Source organism: Fusarium solani, assembly GCF_023522795.1.
Source record: "Fusarium solani strain SB1 chromosome Unknown bctg00000008, whole genome shotgun sequence".
Classification (NCBI taxonomy): domain Eukaryota; kingdom Fungi; phylum Ascomycota; class Sordariomycetes; order Hypocreales; family Nectriaceae; genus Fusarium; species Fusarium solani.
Genome location: NW_027072148.1, coordinates 2,055,438 through 2,070,479, shown reverse-complemented (window position 1 = coordinate 2,070,479; position 15,042 = coordinate 2,055,438). Strand labels below are relative to the sequence as shown.

The 15,042-nt window shown below is 54.1% G+C and overlaps 7 protein-coding genes across 7 annotated transcripts; 3 read left to right on the top strand and 4 right to left on the bottom strand.

Moving 5' to 3' along the window:
- Positions 1-64: 64 nt before the first annotated feature.
- Positions 65-1,584, top strand: MRS44_012695 (uncharacterized protein; the record flags this gene model as incomplete). Its single annotated transcript, XM_046276067.2, has 4 exons — positions 65-210; positions 272-391; positions 448-730; positions 781-1,584. 4 exons carry the CDS (start codon positions 65-67, stop codon positions 1,582-1,584), a joined length of 1,353 nt encoding a protein of 450 aa, XP_046132840.1.
- A 726-nt stretch (positions 1,585-2,310) lies between these two features.
- MRS44_012694 (uncharacterized protein) lies at positions 2,311-3,678 on the bottom strand (the record flags this gene model as incomplete). The annotated part of the gene is made up of 4 exons (XM_046276068.2): positions 2,311-2,889; positions 2,939-3,249; positions 3,309-3,471; positions 3,577-3,678. 4 exons carry the CDS (start codon positions 3,676-3,678, stop codon positions 2,311-2,313), a joined length of 1,155 nt encoding a protein of 384 aa, XP_046132841.1.
- Positions 3,679-4,362: 684 nt separating this feature from the next.
- MRS44_012693 (uncharacterized protein) lies at positions 4,363-7,154 on the top strand (the record flags this gene model as incomplete). Its single annotated transcript, XM_046272100.2, has 3 exons — positions 4,363-4,380; positions 4,436-4,548; positions 4,613-7,154. 3 exons carry the CDS (start codon positions 4,363-4,365, stop codon positions 7,152-7,154), a joined length of 2,673 nt encoding a protein of 890 aa, XP_046132842.1.
- A 74-nt stretch (positions 7,155-7,228) lies between these two features.
- On the bottom strand, positions 7,229-8,702 carry MRS44_012692 (uncharacterized protein; the record flags this gene model as incomplete). Its single annotated transcript, XM_046276069.2, has 4 exons — positions 7,229-7,676; positions 7,723-8,444; positions 8,495-8,536; positions 8,589-8,702. 4 exons carry the CDS (start codon positions 8,700-8,702, stop codon positions 7,229-7,231), a joined length of 1,326 nt encoding a protein of 441 aa, XP_046132843.2.
- A 780-nt stretch (positions 8,703-9,482) lies between these two features.
- MRS44_012691 (uncharacterized protein) lies at positions 9,483-10,516 on the bottom strand (the record flags this gene model as incomplete). The annotated part of the gene is made up of 3 exons (XM_046276070.2): positions 9,483-9,592; positions 9,642-10,361; positions 10,411-10,516. The coding sequence occupies 3 exons, from the start codon at positions 10,514-10,516 to the stop codon at positions 9,483-9,485; spliced, it is 936 nt and encodes a 311-aa protein (XP_046132844.2).
- An 865-nt stretch (positions 10,517-11,381) lies between these two features.
- MRS44_012690 (uncharacterized protein) lies at positions 11,382-12,212 on the top strand (the record flags this gene model as incomplete). The annotated part of the gene is made up of 1 exon (XM_046281111.2): positions 11,382-12,212. The coding sequence occupies one exon, from the start codon at positions 11,382-11,384 to the stop codon at positions 12,210-12,212; it is 831 nt and encodes a 276-aa protein (XP_046132845.1).
- A 444-nt stretch (positions 12,213-12,656) lies between these two features.
- Positions 12,657-14,833, bottom strand: MRS44_012689 (uncharacterized protein; the record flags this gene model as incomplete). Its single annotated transcript, XM_046278510.2, has 5 exons — positions 12,657-13,161; positions 13,209-13,882; positions 13,931-14,009; positions 14,059-14,243; positions 14,294-14,833. The coding sequence occupies 5 exons, from the start codon at positions 14,831-14,833 to the stop codon at positions 12,657-12,659; spliced, it is 1,983 nt and encodes a 660-aa protein (XP_046132846.2).
- Positions 14,834-15,042: the final 209 nt, after the last annotated feature.

Here is a 15,042-nt window from a genome sequence, read left to right as displayed (position 1 = left end):
CCTCACGCGACCGTGTCTTGCTGCACTTTGAACCGACTCCGCGACGTATGCGACCTCCGACGAGATGCCATCCATCGCCCTGCGACAGAGCAGGCGATGCAGACTGACACATCCGGGTGCCCTTTTCAGAACCTCTCACGCCCTGTACTCGACAGCCCACGCGCGCGCTCCAAACAATTCCTCATGGCGCCCCGTTGCCATTCTCGACGAGTGCGTTTTCTCCTATGCTCAGTTGTCGATTGAACCGATGCTAACGCATGATGCCCTTCAGATGGGTCGCAAAAGAAGCCCGCCCTATTAGTCTTCGCCAGCTCATGGTATTCGGTCGATCCCTCACAGAATCTCGCCTCATCAGCTCTGCCAACTATGTCCGCACCGAATTGCCCATCCGGTGAGTCGTCAACCGCCATCATCTCGACACATCAAAACTGACACACGCGACCACAGCATCGCACATCGCCTCCGGGACATGCAGCGCCTGCCCTGGGTCGTCGTCACGAACCCCCACATGAAAGCTGTATATGACCTCTACTACAATGCCTTTGACACATTCCGCAAGATCAAAGAGGTCAAGACACTGGAGGACAACGACAAGATGTGCGATATCATCAGCCAGAACCTCAAGAGCCACTTGACCGTCATACCAAAGCTTGCTATGGGGATTCTAGAGTGTGGCGGGCTCATGGACCCCAATGACCTGGACAAATTCATGAATACTATTCTCAGATCTGTGAGACTTCACTGCCAACCTACACCAACAGCTACTAACCATGAGGACAGCGCATCTCAAGACGAGTCATCGCTGAACAACACTTATCCCTAACCGAGACCTACAACTCCCCCAACTTCTCCCCTGGCGCCAAGTTATCTGAGTCGGACTTTATCGGCGAGGTTTTTATAAAATGTTATGCAAAAGACGTCATCGAACGCTGCTCAAAAGCCGTTAGAGCCCTAGCTCGAACGACCAACGGTCCTGGCGTTCAGATCCCCGAGATCAAGGTTGAGGGCTACCTCGACGCGTCTTTCCCCTACATTCTGAGTCACCTCGAGTACATCATCGGCGAATTGCTCCGAAACTCGGTCCAGGCCGTCATCGACCGACATCAGCAGATACATGCCGACCCTAACTCTGTGAAACCGCACCCTGTCGAGATCACCATCTGCGAGAACCACCAACACGTCATCATCCGCATCTGTGACCGTGGTGGCGGCATCCCCCGGGTGGAGCTCCCTTACCTCTGGTCTTTCACCAAGGGACCACAAAGTCAGAGGCGCCTTGAGAATCTCGCCCAGGTGCCCAAGATGGCCGCCACCATGCAGGAACTCCACGTCGAGGAGGAGCTGGGCCGCGCTGACCTCAAGGCACCGCCATATCAGAGCTCTCTCTCTTCGCTCACCAGCCGGCCACCTAACCTGCGCCTGGGCATGGGATTACCCCTGAGCCGTGTCTATGCTGAATACTGGGCTGGGAGTCTGGACCTACACAGCCTCGAAGGTTATGGGGTTGACGTGTTCCTACAGATTTCACGACTGGGCAACAAGAATGAGCAGCTCACAACGCGTGCTAGCATGGATGCTTTGTGAACTTCGACGAGGGATTGAATTTGATGGCTTATTAGAGTAAACTGGCGTGCAATATGAGGCGATCATGAGAGGGTGTTTAGTATCTTGGGGCAACGGTGTTTGATTTCAATCATCTTGGATTAATACTGGGCGTTCAGCACGGAGTTGAATGGTTATGGGGTTTGCATCAGTTCCAACAGGCAACGGACATGCTCGTGACAGAGTTCATGGGTCAAGATAACAGTTCAAGGTACACACACACACAATATTCAACATTGGACAACCTATAAATTGGTATCATAAAAGGCTGTGGCTGAAATTACATGGGGACTAAAATGTGCTTAGCTCAGAGAAAGGGCTCTAGTAAAAAGGTGTAATAAAAAAGGCAAGACTATCAAGGCATTCTCCATACGTCTTGTTCGCTCAAGGGGGTCTCGTACTTCTGGCGTGAGCTACCGGCGCAACCAAGGGACAAACAAAATCATGGGGAGGGAATCATAACTCCTACACAGCCATGCCGTGGCCATGAAAACAGTCCCAGCAAGGCTACTCCCCCTTGTCTCCGTAGGAAGAGCGAGCAGGTATATCCATGAACTCGGTCTCCCCCTTTCCTCTTCGTGTGGTATTTCTCGGACCTTTCATTTTCAACTCCAAACCCCAAACTGGAGCCACAAATAAAAGAAGCATGAAAAAACGACTGTCCAACTGCAGCCACGCATGCACGCATAACCATCTGCCAGGTTGCGCTTAGCGGCGGCCGTGGCTGCGGACAGCGCTGCCCTGCATGGACTCGAGCTCGGCCTCGAGCTGCTTGATCTGAGCGTGGGTCTGCTCGAGATCCTTGTTGAGGCGGTCGCGCTCCGAGATGAGCTTCTGCTCCCATTGTCGGAAGCGCTGCTCCTCGATCTTGACCTGCTCGGTGAAGCGCTTTCGGAGAGCCTCCTCCTCCTCCTTGAACTTGGGGTTGTCGAGCTTTCGGGGTCGGGCCTCGCCGAACTTGCGAGTCTCCATCTGCTGGGCGCGGTAGGCCTCGTAGTGCAGCTCCTCAGTGGTGTGGATGAGGTCGAGCATGTGAGTTCGAATCAGGATGGAGCGGAGCTTCTTGAAGTCGCAGTGGTCCTCGTTCTCAACCTCGGCAACACCCCACGAGTACTGGCGACCCTTGACAATGCGGCCGTCGCCAGTCTTGACGTCCTTCTCGGAACCGATGACCGCGAAAGGCACGGCGGCCATGAGGCTGCGAGCGTGCTGAGCAGCGGCCTCATCGTCCTCCTCGATCGGGGGCTGGTAGATCTTGATGTTCTGGGCCTCAATGACAGAGACAATCTGCAGTATAATTAGCGGGTGTGATCAATGCGAATCGCTGTCTACTTACTCGCTGCTTGAACTTGGCCAGGTCGGCAGGGCTGAGGGTATCGGCCTTGGCGATGACGGGGATCAGGTTGACGCGCGAGCAAAGGCGCTTCATGACCTCAATGTCGAGGGGCTTGAGGGTGTGGCCGGTAGGGCGAATGAAGTACAGGCAGGCATGGACACGGAGATCGATCTTGTCCTGGCGACGGGGCTGCTGCTCCTGAAGCATGTAAGACTCGTGCTGGTCGTCGAGGAACTCGATGATGGGCATCCAAGAGTCGCGGTTGTTGACATAGTCGCCGAAGCCAGGGGTGTCGATAACGGTCAGTCGGACTGGGAGCAAGCAGTGTTAGCGAGTGTCGGTCAGAGGTGTTGTGTCACAGGCGCAGTACCCTTGAAGAACTTCTCCTCGAGCTCAGCCTTGGTGATCTCGATCTCGACGGTCTTGTCAACCTGCTTCTGGTGACGGCGCTTGTGGTCGGCATAGTTCTTGATGGTGGTGGAGAAGAGGGTGTTGATGAAGGTGGTCTTGCCGAGACCAGACTCGCCAGCAACCTAGACATGATGCGGTCAGTATGGGGAAGATGAGGTCCACGAGATAGCTATATCCGGACACGGCAGCAACCCTCGATGGGCAAGAAGTATTCTGTAGACGCGTACCATGATGGTGAAGCTAGCACCACGCTTCGCGACAATCTTGTGTCGCTGGTTGGGGAGATTGGCAATGCCAATCGGTGAGGCGTTCTCAGCAGCTGTAGCCATCTTGGACGTGGTTTACTCTAAAGTTGCAGCGGTAAAAACGGCGAGGAACAGATCGTAACGGGGCGTCGAAGCGAGAAGCACGGCGAACAGGCGGAGGCAATGGAAAGACGACGGCCGACGGCGATATCGCGATGAAGGTCGAACGAGTGCAAGGTGGAGGTTTGGGGGAGAGCTCGTGCTTCAGGGGAACGAATTTCCTGCCCTTCCAGTTTCCCCCCTGGGCCTTTGGGAAGGAGTCGCTTTAGGGGGGGCTCCTTCCTCTGGTTGGCTGCGACCGCGTGGACGGTGAGTGGACAGTGCTGAAATGGGTGGCTAGTGGACACGGGGCAGCAAGGGAAGGTGCCAAACAAGCCCAAACAACAGGGGTTCTTGGGGCCAGAGGTTTGTTGTCAAGGGGCCTGAGAAACAGCCACGGTCCCCTTTCTTGAAGCTTTGGCCAATTGGAGGTTTGATAGAGCGCCCCAGCCACGGGAACCAGTGTTCAGCCACAGGGGAATGGCTGATCTTACTAGATATGAACTAGTCTAATCAGCGCTGCGAAATGACAGGCGCCTCGGATTAATTTCCCGCCGGCCCTTTGCGACGGCCAAAAATTTTGGCTCTTATCGATAAGGCGCAAGTTGATTTTTTGGCGGCGTGCGACTTCAAGCTCAGCAGCATCATGGCCTTGGCTTACCGATAACAATGAAGACCGACTTCAAGGTGGGATTGCGCTTAATTGATGTTTTGTGCGATGATTACTGACATGGCAGTATAGTTCTCGAACTTGCTGGGCACTGTTTACTGCCAGGGCAACCTGCTGTACAGTCCAGATGGCACTCACCTCTTCTCGCCTGTCGGCAACAGGGTCACTGTGTTTAACTTGGTAGAGTAAGTTGCCTCTACCTGGATCGCATCTACGGATTTTGGAACTTGGCTGACTCTTTACTTGCAGGAACAAGTCTTACACCCTACCCTTCGCGCACCGCAAGAACATTGCCCGAATTGGACTTACACCCCGCGGCAACCTGCTCCTCTCCGTGGACGAAGATGGCCACGCAATCCTGACCAATGTGCCTCGTCGCATATCTATATACCACTTTTCGTTCCGATCATCCGTCACAGCGCTTTCATTTTCGCCATCGGGTCGACACTTTGCCGTGGGTCTTGGACGCAAGATCGAGGTCTGGCATGTGCCCTCCACACCTGACACCTCCGAGGACGGCGAACTCGAGTTCGCTCCCTTTGTTCGACACCATAGGCACACTGGTCATTTCGATACCGTGACGCATATTGAGTGGTCGAGCGACTCTCGATTCTTCCTCACAACGTCCAAGGATCTTACGGCTCGGATATGGAGCTTGAACCCTGAGGAGGGCTTCACCCCCACGGTTCTCTCGGGCCACAAGCAGTCTGTGATTGGTGCTTGGTTCTCTGAGAACCAGGAGACCATTTACACCGTCAGCAAGGATGGCGCCGTCTTTGACTGGCAATATGTGAAGCCCATCAACCGCATCGCGGAGGACGACAAGATGGACGAGGACGACGATTCCGATATGCAATGGCGCATTGTTCAGAAGCATTTCTTCATGCAAGGGAGCGCTCATGTGCGATGCGCTTCTTTCCATGCGGAGACTAACCTTTTGGTTGCTGGATTCTCGAATGGTCTATTTGGACTTTACGAGATGCCCGACTTTAACAACATCCACAAGCTGAGCATCTCTCAGAACGACATCGACTTTGTTACTATCAACAAGAGCGGTGAATGGTTGGCATTTGGCGCGTCCAAGCTGGGTCAATTGCTGGTATGGGAATGGCAATCCGAGTCTTATATCCTTAAGCAACAAGGACACTTTGATTCGATGAATTCACTTGTCTACTCGCCCGATGGACAGCGCATTATCACCACCGCTGATGATGGAAAGATCAAGGTCTGGGATATTCAGTCCGGCTTCTGTATCGTCACATTTACCGAGCACACCAGCGGTGTGACAGCGTGCGAGTTTGCCAAAAAGGGCAATGTGCTCTTCACATCAAGTCTGGACGGTTCTATTCGAGCGTGGGATCTTATTCGTTACCGAAATTTCCGAACGTTTACGGCACCTACAAGGCTGTCTTTCTCGTGTATGGCGGTTGACCCCAGCGGCGAAGTCGTTGCTGCTGGCTCCCTCGACTCGTTCGATATTCACATCTGGTCCGTCCAGACGGGCCAACTACTCGACCAGCTCTCAGGTCATGAAGGCCCTGTCTCATCTCTGGCGTTTGCACCCAACGGTTCGTCTCTCGTCAGTGGCTCTTGGGACCGAACAGCCCGCATCTGGTCCATCTTCAACCGAACGCAAACCAGTGAGCCTCTCCAGCTCCAGGCCGATGTGCTCGACATGGCTATCCGGCCAGATTCTCTGCAGCTCGCCATCTCAACACTAGACGGCCAATTGTCTTTCTGGTCAATGACGGATGCTGAGCAAGTTTCTGGTCTGGATGGACGAAGAGATGTGTCTGGTGGGCGTAAGCTCACGGACCGACGGACGGCGGCCAACATGGCTGGCACCAAGAGCTTCAACACCATCCGTTATAGCACTGATGGCAGCTGCCTCCTGGCCGGTGGTAACAGCAAGTACATCTGTCTGTACTCGGTGACCACCATGGTGCTGCTCAAGAAGTTTACCGTCAGCGTCAACTTGTCCCTCTCGGGTACGCAGGAGTTCCTCAACAGCAAGCTGATGACAGAAGCCGGTCCTGCTGGCGATTTGGACGATGAGGAGGCGTCTGACCGTGAAGACCGCGTCGACAGCTCTCTTCCAGGCTCAAAACGCGGTGGCGACCCCTCGGCAAGGAAGAAGATGCCCGAGGTCCGCGTCACGGGCATTGGCTTCTCTCCAACGGGCACGGCTTTCTGCGCGGCTTCGACTGAGGGTCTGCTCATCTACAGCCTGGACCAGGATCTCCAGTTCGACCCCTTTGACCTGAACATGGAGATCACGCCCGCCTCGACCCTCGCCGTGCTCGAGACGGAGAAGGACTACCTCAAAGCGCTAGTCATGGCCTTCCGCCTCAACGAGGCCGGCCTTATCAAGCGCGTCTTCCAGGCTACCCCAGCCACAGAAGTCTCCCTCGTCGTAGCCGACCTCCCCACCATCTACGTGTCACGCCTACTGCGCTTCGTGGCTGCCCAGACGGAGGAGTCGCCGCACATCGAGTTCTGCCTCGTGTGGATCAAGGCCATCGTCGACAAGCACGGCGCCTGGCTCTCGGCGAACCGCGCAAAGGCCGATGTTGAGCTGCGTGTCGTTGCGCGCGCTGTGTCCAAGATGAGGGATGAGATCAGGAGGCTTGCGGATGAGAACGTCTACATGGTTGATTATCTGCTGGGTCAGGCCCAGGAGAAGAAGACGGTCAAGACGTTGGGTGCTCCAGATGTAGAGGTGAAGCTCATGGCTGTTGATGGGGGTGAGGAGTCTGATGAGGGATCTGACGAATGGGTTGGTTTAGAATAGACAGTAAATATGGTTGCTAATACCCACGAATATCGTACAAGATTGTGTTTCCTAGTCTCCTTTTCGTTACTATCCTACATCCTGGCCTTGGGAATGCCATCCCAAGCTTCTTCAAAGCCAGCCCCCCTAACCCACATTGTCCCACCAGCGTTCTCATTCGCATCCAGCAACAAATGCATCGCCCGTAACCAATCATCTCCCTTGATCTTCACCCACTCCTTGTTCTCAAACGGCTCTGTCGTCCTCTTTGCCAGTATCAGCGCCCTCGCCAACTTGACTGTGTGCCCATCATCCACAATCTTGTGAATCCGCGGGAGAAGATCCTCCATCTTATCCGCCAGCTTGCCGTCTCTGGGAGTGTACTCGCGCAGCAAGTCACCGTGGAGGGTTGGACAGCCGCGAGCAGCGTAGGTTAGGAGATCCATGCGGATCTTGTACTCGAGGAGCTGTGCTTTGGTGGAGGCTGAGATCCAGGGTTTGGCGTTGAGAGAGAGGAAGAAGGGGGTTGACGTGACGTGGTGCCTGTTTATGTCAGTATGAATGTGGTATAGCTGGGGAGACGACTTACATGAGGAAAAAGTCAAACTTGGGCGTGTGAGGAGGATGAAAAGCTGCTCCTGCGGCCATATAAGCAGCAGTATGCACCATCTCAGCCGTCTTCTCTTCCACTTCATCCTCATTCACCCTCACCCTAGTAGCTAGGACAGCCATCTCATCCCTGGCACGCCCCAGCACGCCTTGAAACATGGGCTGCGAGTCGTTCCAGCGAGCGCTGCTCCTAGTCTTCTCGTTGCTTTTGATATCGTCAAGGAGACCGAGGATGGTGCTCATCTTGGGGGATGCATCGTCAGCTTTTGCGTTTGTTGCTGCGGTGGTGAGAAAGTCGTGTAGCTTGTTCTCGTGTACTGCCGTCTGTGCAAGAGCTGAAGCAACGAGCATAGGCTGCTCCCATTCAATAGCGAAGAGCATTTGAATCAGAGGGTGAAGCAACCCTCCAAACAAACGACTTTTCATGTCGCGTCCACGGTCGTCATTCTTGAAGAGGTACTCATTCAAAACCTCTTGCCAGCCAATCCTCTGAATCTCATACTGGAAGAAGCGCAAAAAGGCAGGGTAGTTTCGGCCTTTTCCGAGGTATGTCGACCAGTCGGTGCCGTGCTCTAGGTTGTCGACCATTTCTTGCTTAGGTTTCATGGCTTTGAGTTGGTAGCCCTTGTTTGCATCGTAGGCGATATCCATGTCCTTGGTAGAAGCGCCGGTGCCGTATAGGGTGAGGACATGATGAACTATCTGAGATATGTTGGCAAGTTGCAAATATTGAAGCATGGCGATCGACTTACATGATCATGGAATCCAGATGCATTGAAAAAGACATGATGGTGCTAGTTCATTGTAAGTAGTGGCCACAAACTGAGCAGGTGTGTATAGTTATACCTCGAGATCCCTCTGCAACAGCTCAGTAACCTTTAAAGCCTCATCACTCCCAAGTTTCATCCCCAACAACCCCGCATCCTTGGGAAGAATCCCAATCTTGAACGGCGTGGCCATGGTGCTGTATCTAGAACACGCAGCTACTACAGGTCTAGCCCAGGCTCTCATCACACGCGGGGTCAACATGGGTGTTTATATACGTGACCAACATACACAAACAACCTCATGTAAGACGACGAAACAAGATCGTCTTGTGACGACAAGTTACAAAAGAGGATGGTGGGCTGACAAATGTATCATCCGGTCGTTTCCCGCGGTGGATGTATCAAACACAAAGTTGAACGCAGATTGGTTACTGCTGTTGAATCATGAATGTAACATTGAGGTATTTAACCGTAATTCCGAGTGTAAAATCGAAACATGTTGTCTCGGTGCCTGTCAGATTTCGGTGGCTGCCGGGGCTGGAAGCTCTTGGTTACCCCGGATTTTGAACCGGAGCTGACATCATTGAGGTGCTGAGGAGGTCCACTTTTCGGACTAGTCGGGTCCCGAGGTTTGGCAATGCTGACATTGACTTGGGGCGTGAAGGCAGACAATGAAGCTCTACTTCCTTTTTTCTTCTTCTTCTTCTTGATTGTGATTCTCTTCTTGGTACAGGTCAGTGTTGAGTTTTCGCTCTATGTATCTGTCAGGGTGGATGTCGATATAACTACAGTTAGAGGGGTGTGTGTGCAATAGCTCTTCACACGAATAAAGGGAATGATTCATGATCAAGATATTGCAAAAGATCAATCGTCTCTCTTCGTGTGTATCTCTTCTCTAAATCACTCTTCTACCCTCTCGCCGTCTATTTTTTTCGTCAAACAAAGGAAAATTGCATCTCATCATATCAGGTATCTAAGCCTTGCGCTTCTTGTTCTGGTGGTTGTCATCATCCTCGAGGTCATCCTCGTCCATCTCCTCAAACTCGATATCACTGGGGATATCGTCATCCTCCTGAGCGTTGGCTGTAATATGTTAGCATTGAACCTTCAAGACAAACACGGGACAACATACTGAAGTACTTGATGGCACCGGGCCACAGGTCCTCGGCGATGAAGACGGCGAGGTCATCGGCAGTGGGGAAGATCTCGTGCTCGTACTCATCCTCATCATCATCGTCCTCATCCATATCCTCATCCTCAGTCTGCTTGCCCTCCTTACGGGCCTGGCGCTTCTCCTCCTCGAGCTTGCGGCCCTCCTCCGACTCCTCGGGGGTGACCTTGCGGCCGCGGAAGCCGAACCAGCAGAAGAAGCTGACGCCGCCCATGCCGGTCTCCTCCATGAGCTTGAGGAGCTTCTTGGAGGACTCGGTCTCGCCAGTCTTGCCGGCCTTCTCCTCGTCGTAGACCTTCTTGGCCAGGCTCAGCATGCCGTTGGTCAGGTCCTTGCCCTCCTTCCACTTGATGTCGACGGGCTCGGAGACGAGGCCGGCCCAGCCGTCCTTATGGTAGCGCCACCAGAACTTCTTCTCAATGACCTTGTCCTCGAACCAGTCGTTCTCCTTGAACTCCCACTTGAGGGAGATGCTGCGGGGGTCGCCCTTGGGGAGCTCGAAGCGCTCGACAGTCAGGTTGGTGAGGGCCTGGAGGAGGAGCTCAGAGTCGCTGGGCTGGATGTACTCGTCAACATCGGGAGGAGCCTGCTCGAAGACGAGGGGCCAGAACTGGGGGATCTTGGCGATGACCTCCTGGCGACGGACGTAGAGGTCCCGGGTGAGCTTATCCTGCTGGCGGACTTGTTGCTGTCAGCGCTGCGCGAAGTCAACTCTATAGGAATTACTCACGAATCTCAAGCTCAACATCCTCAAAGTCATCCTCGATGGCCTGGAGCTTCTCGTAGGTGATGAGAGCCTCCTTGAGCTGCTCGTCCTGCATATCGCCGGCAGACATGGTTGCTGTGTGGTAGGTGTGTACTTGAAAGAAGCAAATTCAACTCAATTGCAACAAAACAAACACTCGAATAAACCAATTCGAGAGATGAAGAGATCTATCAACTAGGGTCACACAAGGGAATAAATAAGAAAGAAAAAAGATTTTTTTTTCTGGGGAGTGTGAGTGGCAGCTTGTTTTAGTAAGGCAGCTCCAGCAAAAAAAAACTTCAAGTCCCAGAGCAGTGGAAATGACTTGCACCTTCCCTCGCAGCGCAGCGGTGAAATCTTTTTGGTGGGGTCGAGCTGATGTCATTGGCCCGCCCTCCAGACCCCGCAGACCCCTGCTTTTTTCACGCGTTGGGCGCTCTGCACGGAAGGAGAAAGGCCCGAACGCTAAGTGGCTCAGGTGCCGAGGGGGACCCGCTGAAAAGCTCTGATCTTTGTTTCTTCACAGGGGGTTCGTTCCACTGCGTTTCTAGCGGGGTACAGGGCTCAGGGTACTCCGTGTTAATTGACAGTGCGGGATCATGATCCAACTTCGACCAAGCCGAGGCAGGTTCGAGTCTTCAACACCACGAGGCGGGATTGACTACGAATGTAGGATATTAAATGGCTGTTTGTACAAGACATTTACTCGTTCTAATGGTGTTTTAGAATGCTTCAAACGCATCCACAACGTCTTTTCTTCCGTTGGCTCCTCAAACGAACAACAATGGCAGGTCAGCTCCTGTATAAGTCACGACTCCGTTTTCCGAAAATGGCATCATTCATGAAACAGATATCAGCGAGATAGGAGATGACAAACTCCTCTCCTTCTCTCTTTTCCTCTTCAAAACGTCATCCCTCTCTCCCAAATCCATCATCAACCCATCAATCCATCAACCATGGCTCCCCCATCCAACGACAAGTTCCCCAAGCCCATCCCTCTCGAGGTGTCCGTCTACGGCACCGATAACGGCATTCAAGCATCAAAGTATGGAGCCAAGCGCCTCCTTCTCAGCCGCAAGGGTTCTCAGTCGGATGGCGGCCTCACTCCAACTGTCCAAGAGCTTCGCGGGCTCAAGGACAATGTCTTCATCCCCATCAACTGCACCATCCGGCCCCGTGCCGCTCCGAAGCCGGGCTTCGGCGAACAACAAGACTACATCTACACCAACCAGGAATTTGCTCAGATGTGCGACGCCATCCGTGAGCTTAAGCAAGCCGGCGTCATGAATCCCATCCGCGGCGACTCTTTTGTCTTTGGTTGCCTTCGACGCAACGACAACAGGAGCGTCCAGGATAGGAACAAGATTGTCGTTGACCGATCGTACTGCCGACACCTCATCGAGATAGCCAAGCCCTTTCCGTGCACCTTCAACCGCGCCTTTGACCACTTCTTCGACACGGGTGAGTGGAAAGACGCCCTCCATCAGATCAACATGCTCGGCTTCAAGGGCGTCATGACGGGTGGTGGCCATGGTTACTTCAACACCCACGTCGAACGCCTGGTCTCAATGTGCGAACGTCTTGACGAGATGCAGCTGGTCATTGCCGGAGGCGTTTCTTGTCGTGAGGTTCAGAAGTTGCGCAGAGACACCCACAGCGTCAATGTCCACACCATCTGGATGAACGCTGAATGTCTCCGCCCCGAGGACCACGACGACCCCGAGACCGCCGACGTCAACGGTGTCATGGGTCTTGTCGACCAACTTGGCCTCGACGCTGAGGACTAGCGATCCCCCAGCAGCATTGGCAAGCAGTACTACTACTAAGCAACACCTCGTTACCACTACTAAGCAGCACCCGGCGTGCTAGCAGACGGGCTGGGACCGTGGCTTGGAGACACCACGAGTTACGATTAACGACTTTTGAGGGGACGATCGGAATCGGTTTAGGCTTTCTCACGATATGAAGGGCATATGGAATACTGCATGACATGGATGGCATGGTACTGCCAGGGGGCATCAGAAGGAATCTGTACTAGCTGGCTAGTTGATCCTCAATCAAATCTCAACTCGAACCATTGCAAAAGATGTACAGAAACCAAAAGGTTTCATCTTTTCATTAAGTATCGTCCCCATTATGTCACGCAGCTCTTGCATCTCTATCATCGCTTATCATCTACAATACACATCGTTCATCTCGTCATAAATCCACCACCACCACCACTAAACTCTTTACAGGTTGCAAGAATGAGCACCGCGGCCCTTGCCCTGAGCAAGACCAAGGCAGTTGGCAATCTTGTAGAAAATGTCGACGTTGTTAAAGGTGCCGCTGAAGGTATCCTGGCAGGGACCCCAGGCGTAGACGGGAACGTCGGTCAGCGAGTGGACGCCCTGGGACTCGCCGGTGGGGAGGGTGCCGTTGACGACGAAGCCCTTGGGAGAGTCCTTGGGGTTGACGTAGTAGTCGCCGTCCTTGAGCTCGACGGCAGCCTTGCGGGGACCGTTCTTGCGGACCTTGTAGTCCTCGCGGTGGTCAGGGGCAGCACCAACACCGCCGGCGATGGCGTAGCGGGGCTCCCAGTTGACGGGGAAAGTGTGGCCAGTGCCGTACTCGAGACCCTTGGCCTTCTTGGTGTACTGAGACTCGCCAGAGTTGTGGTAGACACCGATAGCACGGCGCTTGTCACGGTCGTCCTCCTGCTCAGCGAGGTACTTAGTGTCGGCAGAACCCCAGACACTAGAATTGTTAGCATGTTGATATCCAGATCTAGACATGAAACTTACTCGAAGCCATGGCCGTGGTCTGCAGAGACAATGACGAGGGTCTCGTCGAGGATATCGAGCTTCTTGAGCTTCTCAATGGTAGCACGAATAGTGTCGTCGAGCTCGAGAAGGTCACCAAGAGCACGGTCGTAGTCAAGAGCGTGCATCTGCTTGTCGACAGAGGCAGCCTCGGACATGAGGAAGAAACCCTTGTCCTTGCCACGGGTGCTGAGGATATCGACGGCCTTGAGGGTCATCTCCTTGAGGCCGGGCAGGTCAGTGGCGTCACCCTCGCCGCCGGTGGGGTTGTTGTCAAGGCCCTTGAGGTTGTCCTTGTAGACGTTCCGGTCGAGCCAGACGGGGAGGTTGCTCTGGCAGAAGACACCGAGGGCCTTCTTGCTCTTGTCAGCGGCAAGGAGAGAGGTCTTGTTCATGCTGACGGTGTATCCCTGTTTCTGGAACTCCTTGTAGTAGTCCTTGCCCTGGAACGACTCCTCGCCGGCAAAGAACTGCTCGGCACCGCCACCGAAGAAGACATCGGGGCCACCGTGGTTGGTCCAGGAGTAATTGGTGTTGCCGTGGAGAGCCTGGTCAATCAGAGGACCATACTGGCTACGGGCACGGGTGTGGCCAGTGAGGGCAATGGGGGTGGCATCAGCGAGGTAGGCAGTAGAGACAGCGCCCCAAGCACCGCCCTTGGCTTCGTTAGCAAGATATCAAGTCAATTGGCTTCTCAGACTTACCCAGATACGCTTGAAGATCTCGACAATGGTCTCGACCTTGGGGTCATCGAAAGGATCGGGGGAAGAGTCAGCGTATACACTGAGGCCAGGTTAGCTTGTACTCCAAAAGCTTTGAGCGAATCACAAACCCCATAGCGTTAACAGTGCTCTTGTGGCCAGTGTACAGGGCAGAGGCCGAGTTGGCAGAGTCGGTAATGTAGCTGTCGATGGAGTGGGTCATCTGGTGGCCCAGGACGGGGAACTCGTCCATCTTCATGAGGGTCTGGTATTTGCCGTTGATGCTCTTGTGTCCGAGGAGACGGGCAGCAGTGATCTGGCAATTGTAAGCTTCCAATTCGCCTTGACAGCCGTCGCAACACTTACCATGTTGGTGGTCATGCCATCACCAATGAAGAAGATGACGTTCTTGGCCTTGCGCTTGGGGTGAAGCTCGCGGACAGTCCACTCGGCAGTGGTCTTCTCGCCATTGTAGTAGTTGAGTGTGACGGTGTACTTGCCGGGCTCGTAGATAGCGAGCTTGCGGTAGGCCTTGGAAGCGACGTTGACAATGGTGGGCTTGTCCTCGTCCTCGGCAAACAGGTCCTCATACCACGAAAAGTCCCAGGTCTCGACCTTGGGCTCCTCGATGTCGAAGGCCTTTGCAAAGTCCTTGGGCTTGCCGCCGTCCTTGGCGATGGTCACCTTGAACTTCTGGTCGGGCTTGCCGTTGTGGGCGGCCTCGGAGCCGTTGACGGGAGCGTGAACCTCGACGCGGAGGTCGAAGAGCTGGCCGGGGAGGAAGTCGCTCTGGTCGGGGGGCAGCACACAGCCGAGCTTGGGGCATGTGCCCAGTCGCTGGTAGGTCTGCGCCGAGACGGCAGAGAGCGAGGCCGCAAGGGCGGCAATGGCGTTGAGCTTGACCATTGTGGTGAGGCTGCGGCAAGCTTGAGCTTTTCCTTGGGTTGACTCAAGAGTAACGAGCTGAGGCAGCTTGAGAGGGGAGCTCCAAGCAAGCTCAGAGTTTGCGGGAGCTACATCATTTATATTAACTTTGGCGGGAACATCAACCCGACGATCCCACGTGGATAGCTGCAGCTCTCTTCTGTCCGGAAGTCATCTCCGTCCCCGGAGCA